This window comes from Ochotona curzoniae, unplaced genomic scaffold (assembly GCF_017591425.1).
Source record: "Ochotona curzoniae isolate NIBS_2020 unplaced genomic scaffold, NIBS_Ocur_1.0 scaffold_2453, whole genome shotgun sequence".
In the NCBI taxonomy this organism is placed as follows: domain Eukaryota; kingdom Metazoa; phylum Chordata; class Mammalia; order Lagomorpha; family Ochotonidae; genus Ochotona; species Ochotona curzoniae.
This window is the reverse complement of record NW_024467094.1, coordinates 8,682,988-8,704,821: the sequence shown is the minus strand read 5'-3', so window position 1 is coordinate 8,704,821 and position 21,834 is coordinate 8,682,988. Positions and strand designations below refer to the sequence as shown.

The 21,834-nt window shown below is 52.8% G+C and overlaps 1 protein-coding gene across 1 annotated transcript; it reads left to right on the top strand.

Annotated features, from left to right (window-relative positions):
* Positions 1 to 3,811: 3,811 nt before the first annotated feature.
* On the top strand, positions 3,812 to 21,416 carry DHX33 (DEAH-box helicase 33). Its single transcript, XM_041001353.1, has 12 exons — positions 3,812 to 4,070; positions 6,206 to 6,366; positions 6,897 to 7,124; positions 7,257 to 7,427; positions 9,819 to 10,004; positions 10,964 to 11,075; positions 12,372 to 12,531; positions 12,680 to 12,768; positions 16,340 to 16,467; positions 16,776 to 16,979; positions 19,475 to 19,561; positions 20,803 to 21,416. Exons 1-12 carry the CDS (start codon positions 3,812 to 3,814, stop codon positions 21,109 to 21,111), a joined length of 2,094 nt encoding a protein of 697 aa, XP_040857287.1. The 3' UTR covers positions 21,112 to 21,416.
* The last annotated feature ends 418 nt before the right edge of the window (positions 21,417 to 21,834 follow it).

Sequence of the window (21,834 nt, the reverse complement as noted above, 5' to 3'; positions counted from 1 at the left end):
TCTCCAGTGTCCCGCAGGATGTCCTGAGACCACTTCCATAGTATTTTTATGAGTTTGCTTAAAAGTTAATTGAGCCTTTTTTCTTTCTTTCTTTCTTTCTTTTTTTTTTTTTTTGACTGAATCACTTCCAAGTTCAGCAATCCACATGAACTTCTTAGCAAGCCCTGGGTCCGCTGTGTGCTTTCGATCCTCTCTGGACCTTATTTCCACTTCTGCTTCACAGAGGCTTCAATTTAAGACTTTTTTTTTTTTTTGAGGGAGGGTCGTCAAGGCTGAATCTTGCTTTTATGACTCTTCAAGGATTCTTGACTCCAAGGCCTATCCCATTGTCTGTCTTTAAACCCCTTTTATGTTCTGAATCTGTTCTTACACCAAATTCTCTACTGTGTACATTTCCCAGCTGGCACGTGTCTCAGTCTCATCTCCCTCAAGAGAATGTAAGCTCCTGAAGGGCAGGGACCACGTCTTAATTTTTGTACCCACCATGGTGCCTGGCACAGGGCTTGGCACATGGGTGCTGAATAAACACTTTGTTTTATTAAGTAGCAACGCTATTACCTGGTATTTTTACTTATACTGAGGTCTTCAATGTGTGTGTGAGCAAGCTTGGTGCCTGGTCCACAAGCCTGACCACTGACGTGAAGTAGAACACGGCAAGGCAACACGATCCAGAAATGACTCGGTGAGACGAGCCAAGGTGTGCCCACCAGCTGGGACCATCCAAGGGCCACATCAGACACAGCGTCTGACACAACACCACCTCCTGGTTTCAGCTTTCGGGGATGTGAAAGCTGTGGAGCCGAGAGAGGACCATAGATGTCAGGCCACTGGCGATGGGAAATGTAGGCAAGTCAGCTCAGTGCTGACATACGGAAGGTCGAGTCTGTCGACCTTGCCCTGCTTCGCTTTGAGCCTTGAGTACGGCTTAGCTGTGTCATTAGGGCCAGGGATGATGGGTGAGTTTCCTGCAAGGTGGATTTTGTTTTCTCTGCTTAAAAAAAAAAAAAATGTTTTCTAGTATTTACAGTAGACAAATGTCACATAGAGTCTTTCCCTACTGGCTCTTCTTGAACTATCTGGGCATATCAGGTGGTCACAGATATGCGAGACAGCTGCTGCCCGTCTACGACTGGTGGCTGGTTCTAGACACAGTAAGGGCTCTACAGAGATGCCTACAGCCACCAGAAAGCCGGCCCCCCACTCCAGGTCACCCCCAAGAGCACGCATGGGCCAAGGGCTAAGACCTGACTTCTAGCATGTTTCCCTAAATTAGGGTGAACTCTGGCTTTCCCCTGTAGCTTCGGACTGCTCTTCTAAACTAATAACTTGCTCAGAAGTGCTTTTTCATTTTATCTTAGAGGCAGACAAAGATGGCCCCTGCTGCAGCTCCCCTTACGAGTACAACAGCCAGGACTGAAGGCTAGACCCGAGGGACCAGCTGCTGTCTCACAGGGTGCCCATGAGCAGAATAGCTGGGCCGCAGACTGGGCACTCTGATAGGGATGTCGTGTCCCACAAGGTATCCTGGCAGCACTAGCTACCGGCCCAGGACGCAAAAGTGTGTCAACTCATTATTTATTTATTTATTTATTTATTTTTATTGGGAAGGCAGCTATACAGAGAGGAGGAGAGACAGAGAGGAAGATCTTCCATCCAATGATTCACTCCCCAACGGCTGGAATTGTGCCAATCCAAAGTCAGGAACCCAGAGCCTCCTCCAGGTCTCCCATGAGGGTGCAGGGTCTCAAGGCTTTGGTCCATCCTCGACTGCTTTCCCAGGCCACAAGCAGGGAGCTGGATGGGAAGTGGAGTTGCCAGGATTAGAACCGGCGCCCATATGGGATCCCGGCGCATTCAAGGCGAGGACTTTTGCCAGTAGGCCACCGCTCCAGGCGCCAAGTGTGTCAACTCTTACATCTATGTGTCTTCTATGTGCTTAACACACATTTTCAGGAATTCCAGTTTATCAGACTCTCTGCTCCTGCAGGAACAGGAAGGAGGACTTTTTAACAGGTTTACTTTCCAAGAGTGGATTTCCTGGGAATGAATTTTTGGAAGATATACCCTCATTGCAGTGTGATATCTGGACATTGCATTTCCCATGTGCAGAGGAAACAGCCTTAATGGTGAAATAGATCAATTGAAAGCTCTAATTTAGGGGAGAAAAAAAAACTACAGTGTTCTATTTTTCCCCTCAAATCTTGCCATTATTTTCAGTGTGTCACAGAATGCCTGTAAGCCACTTATCGTAATGGCTTTTAAAAATTTATTTATTGTTATTAGAAAGTCAGATATACGGAGAGAAGGAAGTAAGGAGATACAGAAAGGAAGATCTTCCTCGCACTGATTCACTCCCCAAGTGGCTGCAACCACCAGAGCTGAGGTGCTCTGAAACCAGGAACCAGAAGCTTCTTCCTGGTCTCCCTTGCAGGTACAGATCCCAAGGCTTTGGGTTGTCCTTGACTGCTTTTCCAGGCCACAAGCAAGGAGTTGGATGGGAAGCAGCTGGGATATGAACCGGCACTCATATTGGATCCTGGTGCACGCAAGGCAAGGATTTAGCCACTAGGCTACCACACCAGGCACTGTTAATTTCTTTTGAGTTTGTATTCAAGCTGTTGAGTGTTTAGAATGGAGCTGGAGAATCAAGAACTTCAGTCTGGCAGGAATGGTTGGGGAAAAGGAAGGGTAAAAGTTCATCAGATTCCCTCTTTGCCTGCCTGTGTTACCAGAGCAAAGCTGCATCTATTTGGATGATCACATTCCGGGGGAAATACAGCTTCTCAGGAATCCAAGACCATAGCCTGGCCCATTGTTGGCTATTCTCACATTCCGGAGTCACCAAAGAAATGCAAGCTATTTTATCCCATGCTCTGCCTTTCAAGACATTTTTATTTGTTTGAAAGGCAGTTAGAGGGAAGGAGAAACAGAGATGTTGTATCTGCTGGTTAACTCCGCAGATGCCCACAACAGCCAGAGCTGGGCTGATCGGAAGCCCAGAGCCTCTCCAGTCTCCCATGTGTGTTCAGGGACTCAAGCACTTGAGCCATCCTCTGCTGCTTTCCCAGGCCATCAGCAGGGAGCTGGATGGGAAAATGGAGCAGCGAGGACTTGAACCAGCGTTGACGTCAGATATCGACCATGCAGGGAGCAGCCTTCTCAAATATATAAGTATGTATATGTTAAAGTCATATCCATCTTACTAGCAGCGCAGCTGAAAGACCAGCAGCAGATGACCCAAAAGCTGGGATTGCTATGCCACCAAAATAAATACAATTAAAAAAAATTGTTAAATTTGCTTTCCTTTTCTGTACCACAAGAGGGTCACTATTCTTTTCAAAATTAAGGTCTTGTGACATCTGTATTGGCTTAAACTCAGGGTCTTCATCTGAAAATTTGGAATTACAGCATCGACGTTTAACCCCTACATTGAAGGGTTAGATGATGCAAATACTTGCGTTCTTCGTTGATTTTTACAGAATTAAATGCTTTTCCTGAAGAGAATCGTGGACAAAGAGGGAAAACGCGTTTTCATTGGAAACATTTAGTGTTTATATAAAAACAGTCAAGCGAAAAACTAAGGTCCCGCGGAATCGTATAATCGCCTTCTCTGTTGTTGCCCCGGACCTATTTGCGGTTGTTCCTCAGTGCTCGGGGGTTCCCCGGAAGTGAGATCTTTCCTAAACAGACATGCACACATGCATGCCGGGAGTTGTAGTCCAGTCCTAAGGACGAGCGGCGGCTGTGAGGTCATCGCTGGGCGCCGGAAGCCTCCAGCACGTGGCGCCGAAGGGGCGGTGCTCGCGGGGACATGCCTGAGGAGGCGGGCTGCCCGCCGGCCAAGCGGTTCCGTCCGGGGCCTCCGAGCCGGGCCGCACTGATGCTGCCGTCGGCGGGCGGCAAAAGCGGCGGCGGCGGAGGAGGAGGCCGGCGTCCTCCGCCCCTGGCTCAGCCCTCCGCCAGCCCGTACCGGGAGGCGGTGCAGCTGCAGCGCCGCAGCCTACCCATCTTCCGGGCGCGGGGACAGCTGTTGGCCCAGCTGCGGAACCTGGACAGCGCCGTCCTCATCGGTGAGACCGCCGGGCCTCTCGCTTGGCCTTAACTCGCTTCGTCCACAAGCTTACAAAACGCCTGATCTGAGCCAGGCCGGGAGAGGCGTCCTGGAGACCCTTCCCGGGGTGTGCAGGGGACTTGGGGAGCTCGGAAGATGGATCCGACCCGGGAGGTGGCCGCCGTCTGCGGACAGCACTGTGCGCGGTGACACAGCAGTTGCTGTTGCTTCAAAAGGCTGTGCTCTCCTGGGTTTAAATGAGGGGAGCCGCTGCAGCCTGCCTTGGAGCAAAGGGGAGAGCCTCCTCCACCTCGTGGGCTCTTCCCAGCGAGAGCCCTCCGGGAACTCCCTCAGTGGGAGTGGGGCAGGACGTAGACAGGGCCCCTGATGTTCCCAGGAACACAGTGGGTGGACGGTGGTGTCCCTAAGCGAGTCTCCACCGTCGGGATATGATGCTTGAGCAGTGCCTGGCTGTCACCAAGGGAGACAGAGCAGCTGATCCCGTTTGGGGTTTTGCAGGTAGATGGCAAGCGGATGGACTCCTCTCCTTCCTGGTGGAGTCAGGGGAACCGAGCATGCTGAGAGCATGCTGAGTGCGAGAGAACCGGGGGACCATGGTCTTGGGGGCCTCTGAGGGCAGGGGCAGAGCCAGGGAGGGGAGCCATTCACAGGTTGATGGAGTTTTCTGTGCTAATAAGGCACCACTAAAGGAAGCCCTGGAGGCTTGTGAGTGATCATAATTGGGTGCTTACTGTATGCAAATACTCAAATTCATGGGAAAGACACACCATGCTGTCTGCCTTTTCCACACCCACCAGCCAGCCAGCCAGCCCTGTGCCGCAGAGGGAGAAACATGCAAATCCTGGTGTGTGATGGACAGAGGTCTGTGCTACAAGAGACATGAACAGGGCAGCTGAGAGTCCCGAGGGGCCACTTGGCACAGGCCCAGAGGAGGCCGTTGGAGGCCCAACTCATCCTGAATTAGCGAGGAAGCTGGCAGCATGGGGTGGACCAAGAGTTGAGAGCAGAGGGCAAGGAGTGCGCTGCCTGGCAGGAGCACCGGTCTGGGCAGCAGCTGCTCCTTGTCTTTTAGTTTGTCCTCTGCCAGTTCACCTGCAGTTGAGCATGTGGAGTGTTCTCGGTTTTACTTGTGGATCAAAGAGATGAGCTTTTTGGTAGCACAGACTAATCCCTCACCCTGCGGCGCCAGCAACCCATGTAAGTGGCTGGTTCAAGTCCAACTGTTCCACTTCCCATCTAGCTCCCTGCTTGTGGCCTGGGAAAGCAGTGGAGAATGGCCCAAGTCCTTCGACCCTGCACATCTGTGGGAAACCTGGAAGGGGCTCCAGACTCCTGGCTTCAGACTGACCCATTTTTGGCTGTTGCAGCCATTTGGCGAGTGAAATAGTGGATGGAAGATTGCTGTCTCTCTCTATGTATAACTCTGATTTTCCAAATAAAATAAGTAACTTTTTAAAAAGTTTAAGTATAATTTTTAAAACATTTGTTTTTATTGGAAAGACAGATATACAGAGAGAAAGATCTTCCATGTGCTAATTCACTCCCCAAGTGGCCACAATGGCCAGAGCTGAGCTGATCTGAAGCCAGGAGCTAGGAATCTCTTCTGGGTCTCCCACTTGGGTGCAGAGTCCCAGGGCTTTGGGCCATCCTCAACCGTTTCCCCAGATCACAGGTAGGGAGCTGGATGGGAAGTGGAGCAGCTGGGACACAAACTGGAAGTCATATGGGATCCCAGCTTGTGCAAGGCAAGGCTTTAGCCACTATGCTATCACGCTAGGCCCTATAATTTGGTTTTCTAAAAATCAACACCTTTTTTTTTTTTTAATGTTTCTTACTTTTTCAGAAGGTGGAGCAAGATAGAGATCTTCCATTCCCTGGTTCCCTCCCTAATACCTACAGTATTCAGGGCTGAGACATACCTGTTCAGGGTCCCCCACATGGAACCCAAAGATGTGGCCTTCATCTGTTGTATGGGAAGCGGCTTCAGCTGGGGCTCGAGCTCGTGCTGCCCGCAGGATGGGGGAATCCGTGAGGCAGCGTGGTCCCCGTCCCATCATGCCTAGCCTGGCGGTGTCACCATGCGTGCCCTGGTCACTTGACTTGTAACTGAGGCTTTGTGTTTATCTTTCCCAGGGGAGACAGGCTCCGGGAAGACGACTCAGCTTCCCCAGTACCTGTACGAAGGGGGGATAGGCCGCCAAGGCGTGATTGCCGTGACCCAGCCCCGCCGAGTGGCTGCCATCTCTCTCGCCACCAGAGTCTCAGACGAGAAGAGAACTGACCTCGGGAAGCTGGTACCTGCTTGCATTCTTGCCCCCTCTCCACCCTGGGCGGTTCTTGCGCAGTTCTGTCTCACCGGCCAGTTTCTGACTGAAGTTTCCTCAAACTTTCTTGGCGTGAAGGGCTCCTGCCAGAAGTCTGTCCCAGCATCTCAGGGGGTAGTGGCCCTCCTGGCGGCCAGTTCTGCTGGCCTTGCTTGCAGAGCCTGGTGTCAGGTGGCTAAGGACTTGGGAGCTTCTGTTAGCTTCACTTGGCTCTCCTAGTGCATATGCTGGCACTGGGGATACTTTTCACACGGATGACATGTGTCATACCGGGAACTGTATGTGCACATCCCGCTTCAAAGCAGCTCGGTGGCCTTTCATGTCCGAATCGCATCAGATGATGCTGTTGAGCAGCTGGAGACAGAAGGGCAGTTTTAAATTCTTGATCAGGCTTTTCTGAGCTGCAGTTAAAGGGATGTGCCCAGTGGCCGGTGGGCAGTCTGTGTGGGTCTGCCCTGGGAGTACACGGTGACAGCGAGTGCGTGCCTTGCTTCACACAGGTTGGCTACACTGTGCGCTTTGAGGATGTCACCTCGGAAGACACCAGGATCAAGTTCCTGACGGATGGCATGCTCCTGCGGGAGGCCATCTCCGATTCCTTGCTTAGGAAGTACAGCTGCGTGATCCTGGATGAGGCCCACGAGCGGACCATCCACACAGACGTGCTCTTCGGTGTGGTGAAAACCGCCCAGAGGCGGCGGAAGGAGCTGGGGAAACTGCCCCTCAAAGTACGTGTGGGGCACACGCAGGGGGACTGTGCGTCTTGCTCTACCCTCCACTTCAGCTCCCTGGGAGACACCTGACTGTGAGATGGGGGTCCCAACCCCATGGGGCTGCCCGGTGTGTGTTCTGTCGTGCAGGTCATTGTGATGTCCGCCACCATGGACGTGGACCTGTTCTCCCAGTATTTCAATGGCGCACCTGTCCTCTACCTAGAGGGTCGGCAGCACCCGATCCAGGTGTACTACACCAAGCAGCCTCAGCAGGACTACCTGCACGCCGCTCTCGTCTCCGTCTTCCAGATCCACCAGGTGTGTGTGCTGGGCAGAGCCCTGGCAAGCTCTGAGCCGCAGCGTCAGGAGGAGTACGGAGTTGCCTGGTCCAGGATTTGTTTTAGTTATACTTAATCGCTTGAAAGCGGAGCTGCAGAAAAAGAGGAAGAGACAGAGACTGCCTGCTGCTTGCCGCCCCGCAAGTGCCCACAACCTGCAGGGCTGGACCAGGCTGTCGTTGGGGGCCAGGAACTCCTGCCAGGGCTCCCAGGTGGGTGGCAAGGACCCAAGCACTGGAGTCGCCACCTGCTGCCTTCCCCGCTGTGTTGGCAGGGAGCTGCGTTGGCGGGGAAGGAGCCAGGCTGGACTGCTCAGGGGCGCAGGCGTTCCGAGGTGGCTGCGGCCTTGCCCGCCCCCACATCCGGGGCTTTATAGGTGTTTACGCTGCCTTTTGTTTTCTGGTGATCTGGCTCGCCAGCATGTTTCCTCCACTGTGCTAGGGAACTTCCTGTGTTGGCTTACATACTGTTTTGGGCATAACCTCCAGGAAGTACAGATTATATTAAAGCCCAATGTGTGACATCCATAGCTGAAGTAATGCTATAAAATATTGCCTCTTTAATTAATAGGATGTATTCTGATTTTTCCACTTCATTGGGGAGAAAACAAAGCAGGTATTGACCCAATAATGACTTTTTTTTTAAATTTCTGCAACAGAGAGGGTAACTATTTTACTAGTTCATTCCCCAAATGTCCCCAGAGTTGGGGAGAGGGGACCAAAGCCAAGAAGCCAGCACAGGTCTCCCGTGTGGGGGCAGGGCCCAGGCACTTGGACCGTCCTGCACTGCTTTCCCAGGCCACAAGCAGGGAGCTGGATTGCAAGTAGAGCAGCTGGGACACAAACCGATGCCTCTTAAGGGACGCCGGCGCCACAGGCAGAGGATTCGCTTGTTATGCTGCAGCACTGGCGCCAGATTCAGTCTTAGTTATTTTCAGTACTACAATCATACATTGCTCTTGGGGTACCCTGCCCATTCCTGGTTTTTAGACGGCACGGTTGTTCCAATTCTCTATATGTCTATTTATTTCCCCAAGTATTACAGCCTCTCTTCTGAGTAAGCCACAGTCTGTGCTTTGCCATAAGCCAGTGCGACAATGCTGTCCAAGGCCTCTGGCTAGTGGTTGTCTTCCCTTCCGCCCCCTATCTCCTGTTCTGTGGTTCACTGTGGCCTCCTGTGGCTTCCCAGCTTCTTGGCCGGCCAAGGGAGGAGCAGGACCTGCAGGGCTAAACCGAGCTGGATGCAGGCATTATGCCACTTCCCAGCTTCTTACTCTCCCCCGACTCACTTCCGCCTGGCTGGCTGGGCTCCAAGCCTGTGGGGTGCTCCCAGGAGGCCAGTCCCCTTTAGCAGGCACCCAGATCAGACCTTGTCTGCCCCACCAGGCCATTCATCTCCTCCCTCTGTCATCTCCTCCGTCTCTCAGACATGGGTTGGGTCTCCTCTTCCGTCACCCATCTGTCAAGTGACCTTCGTTGTCTTGCAGGTAGTCTTTGGGAGAAGGGTCCATCTATTTGTGTAGTTGGTTATAGTGACCTTGAGAGAAGTTTCTTAAGGGGAGGGCTGCAGGTGCATTTGGAAGACATGGTAACTTGGCCAGTCCCGCAGGGGACGTTTTGACTAATAGAGAATACATCCTGGCTATATAGTCGGCCCCTGTATGCAAGGGTTCCGCATGAGCAGGGTCGGCTGACCGGAATAAGGCTGTTTGGAGAAGAAAATTGCATCTGCACTGAAGATGTGCAAACTTTATTGGTATTGCTCCCTGAACCACACGTGTAACAGCTGTAACCCAGTGTTCAGTACTGTGAGTGATGCAGTGTCTGCAGGAGGGTAGGCATAGATTCCAGCCCAAGACAAGGCCATTGGTAGAAGCAGCTCAGGCATCAGCAGACGGTGGTGTTCTGGGGTCACCAGACCAATCCCCCAACTGGTATCGGGAGTCAGCTACGTCTGCCTCTGAGCATTTGTCGTGTGAGCACAAGGCTGAAAGCACACAAACACACACACAATCATGTGTCTACATGTACACACTCAGTATTGTTATTAAAACTGTTCTGGGTATTTTGCCATCGAGTACTTGATAGACACCAAAGCTAGGTCAGATCAGTGGGTGTCATTTCCACTCGGTGCTGTTTGCTTTGAAAGCAGAGAAGCCGTTGAACCTCAGGATTGAAGTCACAGTCCCAGCTCAGTGACTCTCAGGGTGGTGAAAGGGCTTTAAGCACAGTTGGCTAACTCACATATGTAGAGCTGTATGCGTTGCTAGAAAGGGTCATTTTTCCTTCTTGGTGTTTAGTGTTCAACATGAACAAAACCCATGTGGGAAACATGATCCCCAGGCTTGACTTTTTTTCCATCTTTTTCATAGGAAGCCCCTCCTTCTCAGGACATCCTGGTGTTCCTCACTGGTCAGGAAGAGATTGAAGCCATGAGCAAGACCTGCCGAGATATTGCCAAGCACCTGCCAGACGGCTGCCCCGCCTTGCTGGTCCTCCCCCTCTATGCCTCGCTGCCCTACGCACAGCAGCTCCGAGTCTTCCAGGGGGCCCCAAAGGTGAGGGTGCCACCTGTTCTGCCCAGCTTCACACTGTGTACCCAAAGGTGTTTGCCAGTGGGGGCTTGCGCGTCTGTCCGCAGGCTCCAGCTAAAACGCATGGGGTAGGCTACTCGGGTCCCAGCACAGCTGCTGAGAAGGTCCAGAGATAGGATGCACCTGCCAGCTGCTCCTGGTAAGAACAGGGATGTGGCCATGAGTGGGAAGAAGAGCACAGCCAGAAACCCAAAGAGAAACGAGTGACTTGTAAGATTATTGTTGCTACTTTTATCTGAAAGGGAAGTAGGGAGAAGAAGAGAGCTTCCCTCCATTGGTTCATTCTCCATCAGGCTGCTGTAGCTGGAGTTGGGTCAGGCCAAAGCCAGGTGTCCAGAACTCCATCCTCATCTCCTACATGGGCAGCAGCCCAAGTACTTGGGCCGTCTTCTGTTGCTTTTCCAGATGTATTAGTAGGAAACGGGGGCAGAAATGGAGCAGCCGGGGCTTAAAGTGGCACCACAGTATGGGATGCCACATTGCAGTCAGTGGCTTAGCCTTACTGTGCCACTCGTCAGCCCACAAATGGTTAGCTCTTCCCGGGGCCGCCGTTGTGCCATCCATTCTGACGTTCTGTGTGCCAGGCTCTGTGCCTACCCTCACATTGGTACTGTGGCCCGAAGAGAGGTAGTGAGAGCTGTTCAAGGGACACACAGCCCACATCTACTCGCTTCTGAATCTGTACCTCTTCTGCATCTCATTGCCAAAGAAAAGAAAAAGCACATTTAGGCCTGCCTTGCTCCCGCTCCTCCACCCGCCATTGTTAGAGCGACTGCCAGTGAGTGAAGTGGTCTTACCTTGGTCAGGAGTGAATTAGGAAATCAGTGGTGAGGGAGTGAGCTCAGACTCCTGACACGTGTGTGTGTGTGTGTGTGTGTGTGTGAGTGATGTGGCTCTTTTGTCTTTTTTTGTTTTTCCTTTAGGGCTGTCGCAAAGTGATCATTTCAACCAACATTGCAGAAACCTCCATAACAATTACAGGAATAAAATATGTAGTTGACACAGGCATGGTGAAAGCTAAGAAGTACAACCCTGGTGAGTGTCTCCCCGTGTGCAGCGAGCAGCTATTGGGCCTGCAGCCCCACAGCCTGCCCCCCTCCCGATGGCTCTCTGTGGTTGTGACTGACTTGGGTGGCAGGCATTGTAAATGTAACGTTCTCTGGTCAAGTCCACACAGCAGAGCTGAGGCAGGCGTGTGATCGAGGGCAGAGAAGGGCTGAGGGGCTGGGCAAGAGTGTGAATGCCATCAGCAGTTGAGGGAGAGGTGAAGAGACGGAAAGAGCTCCTCTACCCACTGGCTCACTCAGATGACTACAACGGTCAGATCTGGGCTGGTCCGAAGCCAGGAGCTGCTTCTTGGTCTCCCATGTAGGCACTGGGACCCAAGCACTTGGGCCATCCTCCGCTACTTTTCCTGGTGGATTAGTGGGAAGTGGATCAGATATGGAGCAGCTGGGACAGAAACCGATGCCCACATAGAAATGCCAGCATCACGGGTGTAACAACTAGCTAGACCACAGCATCAGCCCCACTCAGCATCGTTTTCACTCCCATCTGTTCCATTCCTGGCTTTGTTCTACAGAATGATTGCTCCCAGACACTGAAGTGTAGCGCTCTGCTAAACAGGTGTGCAGACTTCAAGTGTGTGTCTCCCAGAGATGATGGCACAATTACATGTCACTTAACCACAGGAACATGTTTTGAGAAAATTGTCTTGGGTGAGCATCCTGGAGTGTGCTGCACAAAGCTGGATGGTGTAGTTGCCTGCACTCCTGGGCTGGATGGCATATCCCATCAGATGTGCAGTCTGTTGTTGACTGAAACATCGCTTTTGACCCGTGTTGACAATATGGAATATATGCATCTTTATTAAGAAAATCTCATCTCCTAGGAAAGGTGCCTCATGTGGTCTGGTTAACTTGGAGGAGGGAGAGAGCACACACAGACTGGTGACACGAGGCTTTAATTTTTGAGTCATTGGTTGAGAAGGGAACCAACCCACCCTGGCTGCTGGACATGGTCCCGAGGTTAGCACCAAAAGTCCAGAATTCCAGGGGACCGTCCGTCCCAGGCAGACGGGAGGGGTCGGCCGTCTTCTGACCTCAGTGAGAGCTCTGAGGCTGCCACCCTGGCCACAGACTGCAGTAGGTTTTCTGATGTTGTGGTAGTAGTTGTCACATGGGGTTCATGCAGGGCCAAGCCACTGCGAGGCATCCTGGCTTTAAAGGGGCTTGAGTTTTTCCTTGTTCTGAGGTGCCCTGAGGGATGTGTTCTTTTTGTCACCTGCTTGATGGGCTCAGCAGAACACCAAAGTGCCCCTTCTCTCTCCAGACAGTGGACTCGAGGTGCTGGCTGTGCAGCGGGTCTCCAAGACCCAGGCCTGGCAGCGCACGGGGAGAGCTGGCAGGGAGGACAGTGGCGTCTGTTACCGGCTCTACACAGAGGAGGAGTTCGAGAAGTTCGATAAGATGACCGTGCCGGAGATCCAGAGGTAGGCCCGAGACGCGCCCAGCCCTGCCCCTCTGTGCTGTTTGCCCAGGGCTGCAGTTTGGACTCACTCGTTCATGAGCAGTGCTGACTCGCTGGGGACCAGGGACCTGGGGACAGGAGAGTGACCGTTGAGCCCTCACTGTTCACAGGTGTAACCTGGCGAGTGTCACGCTTCAGCTGCTCGCGATGAAAGTGCCCAACGTGCTCACGTTTGACTTCATGTCCAAGCCGTCTCCAGGTAAGCGGAGCTCCTCAGACAGGAGGAGATGGCAGCAAATGGACTCTTCCAGGAGACAAAAAGTGTTGGGGAAGGAAAAGGGATTCCAAGTGTTGCCTTTTAAAATTTCAGTTTGGTAAGGAACAACGTTAAGCTTCAGAACATCTCAAACTCATCAAGTGGGAGACTATGTATTGTTAGCACTGTAGGGACTCGGATGAGGCTCCCAACCCCAGAACGTGAGGTGGCTGGGGGCCCAGGGAGGACTGCAGAAGCCAGGCAGCTGCCCCCTGCTCAGCAGAGGACTGCCAAGGTCACGATCCTTTGTTTAGATTTTTCTTTTTAAGTGGGAAGTCAGATTTGAGAGAGGAAGAAATACAGAGAAAACCATTTCCTGTCTGCTGGTTTACTCCCCAAGTGGCTGCAACAACCAGAGCTGAGCCAATCAGGAGCCAGGGACTTCTTCCAGGTCTCCCATGCGGGTACAGGGTGCCAAGGCTTTGGGCCATCCTCCACTGCTTTCCCAGGCCACAAGCAGGGAGGTGGAAGGGAAGTGGGGCTGCTGGGGCACGAACCAGCACCCATATGGGATCCCAGAGCATGCAAGGCGAGGCTGTAGTCACCAGGCTACTGCACCGAGCCCAGATTCCTTTGTTTTTCACATAATCGGTCCATGTACTGCTTCAGTGTTTCTCTTAGGAGGAAAAACAGAAATAATCGGGACTCTTAATGATGGAAAGTTTGATCCTTGCTGTTTCATCAGTGTATCATTTTCTTTTCCTTCATTCCCACCAATCTGAAAAACCTTACAAAAACACAATTGGAAAGAGGGGGAGCGAGAGACAGTGTGCACAATCAGTGGGTATAGAGGGATCGCCATAGCCTGGAGTCCTCAGGCGATGAGTCCTCCCCCAGACCAGCTACTGACTGTGTTCTAGAAAAAAAAACAAAACACAAAAACAAACCGGCAACATACATCAGAAACAGTTGTGTGCCTTTTTTTTTTTTCTCTTTTGTCATTAAATCCTTGCAAACACAGAACGAGTAAGAATTTCAGTGTCTGAGTGTCCCTGGCCTGTGTCGCCGTAGCCCCTGGGACTCCTGCATGCTTTTGCAATCACCACTTGTGTTTTGTTTATGATCCTCTTTCTTTTATTATTTAGCATGTATGTGTGTGGCCCTCAGTCATCTTATGTCAGGTTGCGTTTGCGTGCACATGTTCTTCCTCTTTTCGTTCAGTATTTTTGTGTGAGGTTTATCTGTGTTGATGCATCCTCTGGACACAAAAGGCCATGCCATTTGGTCAACCAAAATGCACTTACCTGTTCTCTTTCAACAGACATTGCATTTGTCACCTAGAATATTTTACAAAATACACAGATATGTAACTAACTCCCTAGAAATAGGGTTTTTTTTTCCCCCTTAGGCATTTATTTGTTTATCTGAAAGGCAAAGTTCGTTCTTTCCCCATGTGGCCAAAGCATTTATGGCTCAAGCACTACAAAACCAGGAACCATGGCACGTCACCTCTATGCAGGAGACAGGGCCCCACGCTCTTGGCCCCTGTCCGTAACTTGGCCATTCTGCTCCTTTCCCAAGTGCATTACCAGGGAGCTGGATCAGAAAGGGAGCCACCAGGACTGCAGCTGGTGCCCATATGGGAAACTGCAGGCAACAGCATAAGCCACTGCACCACGATGCCAACCCCTGCAAATGCATGTTTCATTCTGTAAGGGTGGTGCATCTGCATGGTTCAAAATCCAGAAAGTGTTTTTTAAGAATGGTAATAGAGGGTCTGGCACGATAGCCTAGCAGTTAAAGTCCTCACCTTGTACACACCAGGATCCCAAATGGGTGCTGGTTCGTGTCCCAGCAGCCCCACTTCCCTTCTACCTTCCTGCTTGTGGCCTGGGAAAGCAGTGGAGGACGGCCCAAAACCTTAGGACCCTGCACCCGCTTGGGAGACATGGAAGAAGCTCCTGGCTTGGGCTCAGCTCAGCTCCAGCCGTTGCAGCCACTTGCGGAGTGAATCAACGGGTGGAAGATCTTCCTCTGTTTGTTTCCACCTTGTATACTGGGACTTAACAATAACAGTAAGTGGGCCCGGCTACATGGCCTAGCGGCTAAAGTCCTTGCCTTGAACACCCCGGGATCCCATCTGGGCGCCAGTTCTAATCCCGGCAGCTCCACTTCCCATCCAGCTCCCTGCTTGTGGCCTGGGAAAGCAGTCAAGGACGGCCTAAAACTTTGGGACCCTGCATCCGTGTGGGATACCCAGAAGAAGTTCCTGGCTCCTGGCTTCGGATCGGCATAGCATCGGCCGTTAAGAGGAAGATCTTCCATCCGATGATTCACTCCCCAAGTGACCACACGGCTGGTGCTGTGCCGATCTGAAGCCAGAAGCCAGGAACTTCCTCCAGGTCTCGCATGTGGGTGCAGGGTCCTCAGGCTGTCCTCAACTGCTTTCCCAGGCCACAAGCATTGGCCTGGATGGGAAATGGAGCTGCAGGGATTAGAACTGGCATCCATATGGAATTCTGGCGCCTACAAGACGAGGACTTTAGCTTCTAGGCCACCACGCCAGGCCCTAAAAAAACTACATCTTAAAATGGTAAACAGTGAGCAAGTGTCCTTGTCGCCTCTTGTTTCTGTGCCTCCCGAGTGGCTCTGACAGCTCGGTTTCTGTTGTTGGGTGTGCTACGGGTTCTCTGTATGTGTCTCAGTTTGTCTGCCAGTGACTTGGCTGTCGGGAGCATGACCAGGTCAAGGGTCAGCATGTTCAGAATTCACGTGCATAGCAGCAGGACAGCAGCCATCACCTACACAGGGAACTCAGCTAGAGACAGGGGTGCCGGGAGCTGTGGACGGGGTGCCGGGAGCTGTGGACAGGGGTGCCGGGAGCTGTGAACAGGGGTGCCGGGGAGCTGTGGACAGGGGTGCCGGGAGCTGTGAACAGGGGTGCCGGGGAGCTGTGGACAGGGGTGCCGGGAGCTGTGAACAGGGGTGCCGGGGAGCTGTGAACAGGGGTGCCGGGCAGCTGTGAACAGGGGTGCCGGGAGCTGTGAACAGGGGTGCCGGGGAGCTGTGGACGGGGTGCCGGGAGCTGTGGACAGTGTGTCGGGGCAGTTGTGGTTTTGACCTTGGCTCCAGCTCAGTGTAGACTTATCAAAAGCTCCCAGGTATACTAAACTCATTGCAACACCTTCCTCATTTGGATTTGTAGTCTCTTTATCTGTTGCTTTTCTTTTTTTAAAAAAAATTAAAAGCCAGAGTCACAGGGCCCAGCACAATGGCTCAATGGCTAACTCATTGCCTTGCAGGCACCAGGATCCCATATGGGCACTTGTTCATGTCCTGGCTGCTCCACTTCCCATCCAGCTCCCTGCTTGTGGCCTGGGAAAGCAGTTGTGGACGGCCCAAAGCTGAGCCCGCTTCAAACCAGGGGCCCGAGCAGCTGCCGTCTTGCACTGCTTCCCCAGATGTCTTAGCAGGGCAATGGAGCAGCGCTCGGGTTAGACTCTGTATGGGATGCTGAGCTGCAGGTGGTGGCTTTACTCACCACCCCACAGCGCTGGCTCCGGTCTGTTTCTAGATCACCTTCAGGCAGCCATTGCCCAGCTGGAGCTGCTGGGGGCACTGGACCGTCAGGACAACCAGCTCACCCTGACTCCAATCGGCAGGAAGATGGCGGCGTTTCCGTTAGAGCCCAGATTTGCCAAGGTAACTACCGCCTTCTCCTCCATGCCCTTTCTGTAGCTCAGCAGGGTGACCACTGAGCCCCGTGCTTCCCGAGCAACATTCCTGTTGACCCCTGCTCTGTGTGCAGTGCTGATGTGTGGCTAGGATTCAAAGACAGAAGTCCTGCGCCCAGGAGAGTTGCCACGTTCCTGTGGCGCTCACGGTGTGGTTGTGGCTTTAGACCCCTGCCCTGGACTCCCCAGGAGGGAGACTGCGCAGCCGCCAGGGAGAACATTGCTCCCAGCGGCTCCGGAAACCCTGACCACGTGATTGTTTCCTTTGACTTGCAGACCATCCTGCTGTCCCCCAAATTCCACTGCACAGAGGAGATACTGACCATCGTCTCCCTTCTGTCCGTGGACAGCGTCCTCTACAACCCCCCTGCCCAGCGGGATGAGGTGCAGGCTGTCCGCAGGAAGTTCCTGTCAAGCGAGGGCGATCACGTCACCCTGCTCAACATCTACCGGACCTTCAAGAGCCTGGGAGGGAACAAGGTGAGCCTGAGCCCCGCATCCTCCCGCACGGGGAGGCCCGTCCTCGGCTGCCTGCTGTACTGTCCGGAGTCTCGAGGAGGACCGGTGCATCTCGGAAGGGCCTGTGCCGGGGCAGCTGGCCAGGGAGAGGTGTGGGTGCACCCTCTGCCAGGCCAGGTTTACTCTCCATCAACTGCACCACTGAGGGATACGTTTGGTGCCTCAGCGTCTGTTTTTTGTGTTTTGTCTGTCTGTTTTTAAGATTTATTTTTATTTTTATTTAAAAGGCAGGTGGGAAGGAAAGACAGAAAGATTTTCCACTCGCTGGTTCACTGAGCCCCATCCACAGTCTGAAGCCAGGAGGTTGTCCAGGTCTCCCATGGGGATGCAGGATCCCAAGGCTTTGGATCGTCCTCTTCTCCCCCAGGTCACAAGCAGGAGCAGCTGGGACTTGAACTGGTGCCTCTCTGGGTGCTGCACATGGAAGATTAACTTGCTTTACCACTGCACTGATGCTTCAGTGTCTTAGCCCTGTAGTAGTTTTTTTGGTGTGGTAGTTTAGTTCCTCAGACCAAGAGGAAAATGGCAGTATATCCTCTCATGTATTAATATGATATATGCCATGTGTAGTTAATAATTATGCCATCTTGGGCCCACTTTTATTTAAAAAAAGAAAAAGCTCCCTCCAAGATAATAGCATCTATAACATTTTGCTGTGTTTGTCTGTTTGCTTGTTTGTTTATTTATTTATGTATATTGGAAAGGCAGGTATATAGAGAGGAGGAGAGACAGATCCATCTGCTGGTTTATCCCCCCACAAATGGCCTCAACAGCTAGAGCTAAACTGATCCAAAGCCAGGGGCCCGGAACCTCTTTGGGTATCCCACACAGGTTTAGGGTCCCAAGGCTTTGGAGCATCCTCAACTGCTTTCTCAGGCCACAAGCAGGGACCTGGAAAGGAAGTGGGATATGAACTGCTACCCATATGGGATCCTGGTGCAAGACAAGGACTTTAGCCGCTAGGCTACTGCACTAGGCCCTTCTCACTTTATTTTTAAGAAATAAGATTGTGTGGCTACAGTAAAGGCCCTCCACTCCTTTCCTGCTCCCTTTTTCTCTTGCACCTGCACTGGCGAGTGTGCCCAGGGGCAGAAGTGTCCTTTGGCACCACATTCCTCCACGCACTACCCTGGCAACGCGTGATCATTGGCCCTTTGTTTCTGTGAACCTGGCAACCCTGGGCGCCAGCAGCCTCAGATCACAAGTACTGGAGAGCAAAAATACCTTGTCACTGACTGACCAAGCTCTGGGCCTTGCGCTCCTTCCTCGGATGGTGCAGCCGAAGGGCCGCTGGCCCGGTGTTTACCCTGGGAGGGGCTGAAGCATCAGGGCGGGTTGCCGGGGTCACGCGCTGGCACCGCATCCTCACGTCTGAGGCCCTGGTAGCCGGTGGGGCGGGAGACACGTCCACCCCTGCCCGGGGGTTTGCTCTCGTGGCCTTCTGTCCGCCCTCTGCCGCCGCAGCCCCCAGCCCTCTTGCACCGGCTCCTCGCGCTGGCCAGCAGGAACTTCCCTGGGGCTGACACCTGACTCCGGGCCTGCAGGGAATGACTCGTTTTTGCCGAGTGGATGGTTATGAAATGGTCTCCCCAGTGCTTGTTCCTGTGCTCCGGGCCTCCTGGAGGGATTTGGGATGCTCGCTCCAGCTTTTGGGACATTACTGTTTCCGGTTCAGTGCGTTGTCGACTCAGAATCCTTTGTCCACTTTTCTGCAGGGTTATTGACCTTTTCTTACTGACTTGTACGGGGCTTTATTTATTCTGTTTTGAATTTTATTTGGGGGGCAGGTAATATGGCATAGTTTTTTAAACCAGCACTTGGGGCGCCTGTGTCTTGTGTCAGAATGCCAATTCCATCCCAGCTTCCTGCCACAGTTGATGACACAAGTGCTTGGTTTGCTGCCACCCATGTGGGTAAACCAGATAGATTCTTGGCTCTTGGTTCAGTTTTCTTGGAAAGCAGAGTGAAGGGATGGTCCCTATTGTAGTTCACTCCCAGATGCCCCAGCAGCAGGGGCGGGGCCAGGAGCTCCATCAGGGCCTCCCCCATGGCTGACGGGGGCCCAGGCACCCTCTGCTGCCTCCCAAGTGGAGGAGCCAGGACTCGAACCGGCACTCTGATCAACCGGACCTGGCTCTACCAAGCAGCAGCTTAAAGTGGCTGACACGACACCTGCCCCAGACATTTCCAGTGTACCCTGGAGGTGCTCATGCTTTGCTGAGCAGATCCCTGGTCTTCAGCTTTTCCCAGGATGACTTGAAATATGGACAGTCGCAGTTTTTACTTTGCCCTCCATTATTGATGTTTTCTCTTGCATTCCACACCTCTGCTCTCCAGGCGACTCCCTGTGTTGCTTTTGCCCTCTGAATTCAGTTGTGCTCTGCGAGCGTCGTTGGCTTGTTTTCTCTAGCGATGTGAGGATTACAGTATGTTTCATTTCCCCCGTTCCCATTCAGGATTGGTGCAAGGAGAATTTTGTCAACAGCAAAAACATGATGCTGGCAGCTGAAGTGAGAGCACAGCTGAGGGAGATCTGCGTAAAGGTATCGTCTCCTCTGGGGTTCCTCGGGGGACCCAGTTGTCATGTTTCTCTGGATAAAACTATAGAAAAATGTCTAAAGAAGGAGGAAGGTAAAAGTTACCCACCATCCCACTTCTCTGTTTTGCTGTTTCCTCGTAGCTGAGGCTTTGCTCTGCATTTTTTGTGTCATTTGTGTAATGTCTAATCAGTTTTATGAACTTTGTCAGGATTGTCCAGTGTTAGTAGAATTTGTGCTTTTTAGTGAGAATGTCTTTGTTCTGTTTTTAGATGACAAAAGCAGTGTGTGCTTGTTAAATATTGACGCAGAACAGTTTGTTCCTGAGAGTAGGAATCCTCCTCTGAGCGTTGGCGCTGCCGCGGCTCTCGGGACGGGCCCTCCCTGAGGCTGAGGGCATTAAGGGACGGCCTCACGGGTGATCCTCCACACCTCCTGCAGAGAGGGTCTAGAAGAAGCAGTTTGGAGTCACGAAAGCTGCTGTCCCTGGGCCTTCTGGTCCCTCTGTGCCGGCTGCACTCAGGCCCACTGGAGACTGTTCAGGACTCCCACATCAGACCTAAGCACCCCTCAGTGAGAAGCTTGTCCGCCTCGGGTGATGAGGTGTCCACCGCTGGCCCGTGTCGGCGGCCAGAACTAGAAGATTCCATGACTTCCTGCAAGGGCAGCAGGGCGAGGAGGACAGTGACTGACAGCTGGCACCATGGGCATTGCAAAGGGGATGGGCAGCGTGTGCTGCTTCACACAGGCGAAAGCCCAGGGCTGGGGAACCAGGCGAGGCCCAGGGAGGAGAAGGCAGTCTGACTAGAGGGCCAGTGGTGGGCAGTGGGCTCGCTCTGGCTCATTCATCATGGGCGTTTGCATTGTGTGTCCGGCAAGCAGCCAAGACACCCAAGGCTGTCAGTGCAGACTGGTTCAGGCTGTGCCTTAGCAGACACTGGGCAGCCATCAGGTGAACTGCAGCAACGGGCTAATGACGTCATCAGCCCAGGGGAAAGGCTTTCCACCCTGGCATGTCCCAGGGAAGACTAGGGTGAGGGGCTGGGAGCTCAGAGAAGCGTCTCCCTCTCGGTGCCTGTTCCCCCAGCTGTCTCCCTGTCCCGACGTGCCCTCCATGCTGAGCCCTGCACGAGAGGAGACCGCCCCTCAGCGTCAGTCAGGCAGCAAGCCATGGGCGCGCTGCAGGTCCTGTTGCTGCCACCCGGACATCTGGGGTCTTTCACATCTCTTGCTTTCTCCTGACACAGATGTCGATGCCCATGGCGTCATCCCGAGGGGACACGGAGAGCGTCCGCCGCTGCCTGGCTCACAGCCTCTTCATGAGCACCGCCGAGCTGCAGCCGGATGGCACCTATGCCACCACAGACACCCACCAGCCAGTGGCCATCCACCCGTCGTCTGTCCTCTTCCACTGCAAGCCGGCCTGCGTCGTGTACACAGAGCTGCTCTACACCAACAAGTGCTACATGCGAGACCTGTGCGTGGTAGACGCCGAGTGGCTGTACGAGGCTGCCCCCGAGTACTTCCGGAGGAAGCTGCGGACTGCCCGGAGCTGACAGCTGCAGGCTCTCCACTGGCACCCGTGGAAGCTGTGCCTCTCCACACAGCTAAGCATGCCTGGCTTCCCAGAGCTTGGAGTTCCTGAGCCTGGACTTGCCCTTTGGGGCCTTCAAAATTAACACTTTTACTTCCTGCTGGTGACTTGGGGGGATGTGGTTAACTTTGAGGCTCAGCTCTTTGTCTGCCAAGTAGGGCTGCAAAGGAGAATTCTCCCAGGGTAGGGTCATGAAGTGAAGGAGTGTGGATGGAGAGAGCCAGAGTTAGACCTATGTGGGGTACACATACAATGGACCATGACCTCCCTGCCTTTTTATTATTTTTTAAAATTTTTATTTTAATTTTTGAATTTTTTGTTATATGTCTAGAGTCTGGGATTTCCCCCTTTATTATTATTTCAGTGATTTATTTGAAATGCAAAGTTAAGTCCTCCATCTGCTGGTTCACTCCCCAGAAGGACTTGAACCGGTGTCCCTGTGGGATGCCAGTATCTCAGGAGGCTGCTTAAGGTGCTGTGCTGCAACAGTGGTGCCACCCTTAGATCTTTCTACCTGATTTAAGTTGTAAAGTACAACAAAATCCCCTGGGCTGTCATGGCCGAGAAGGAGGCAGCCTTCGGATGCTGCTGTGCTTGGGTGCTGCCCCTGATGTGCTTTTAACATCTGTGTGAGGCTGGAAAGTTGGTGACCTGAGATGTTAACTGTGGTAGCTGGTTCTGGGGA

Excerpts from the sequence above, each read along its gene's own strand:
- DHX33 (XM_041001353.1), top strand. The coding sequence starts at position 3,812 with ATGCCTGAGGAGGCGGGCTGCCCGCCGGCCAAGCGGTTCCGTCCGGGG. Across the intron at positions 6,367-6,896 it reads GAACTGACCTCGGGAAGCTG|GTTGGCTACACTGTGCGCTT; the intron begins GTACCTGCTTGC and ends TGCTTCACACAG. Across the intron at positions 10,005-10,963 it reads TCTTCCAGGGGGCCCCAAAG|GGCTGTCGCAAAGTGATCAT; the intron begins GTGAGGGTGCCA and ends TTTTTCCTTTAG.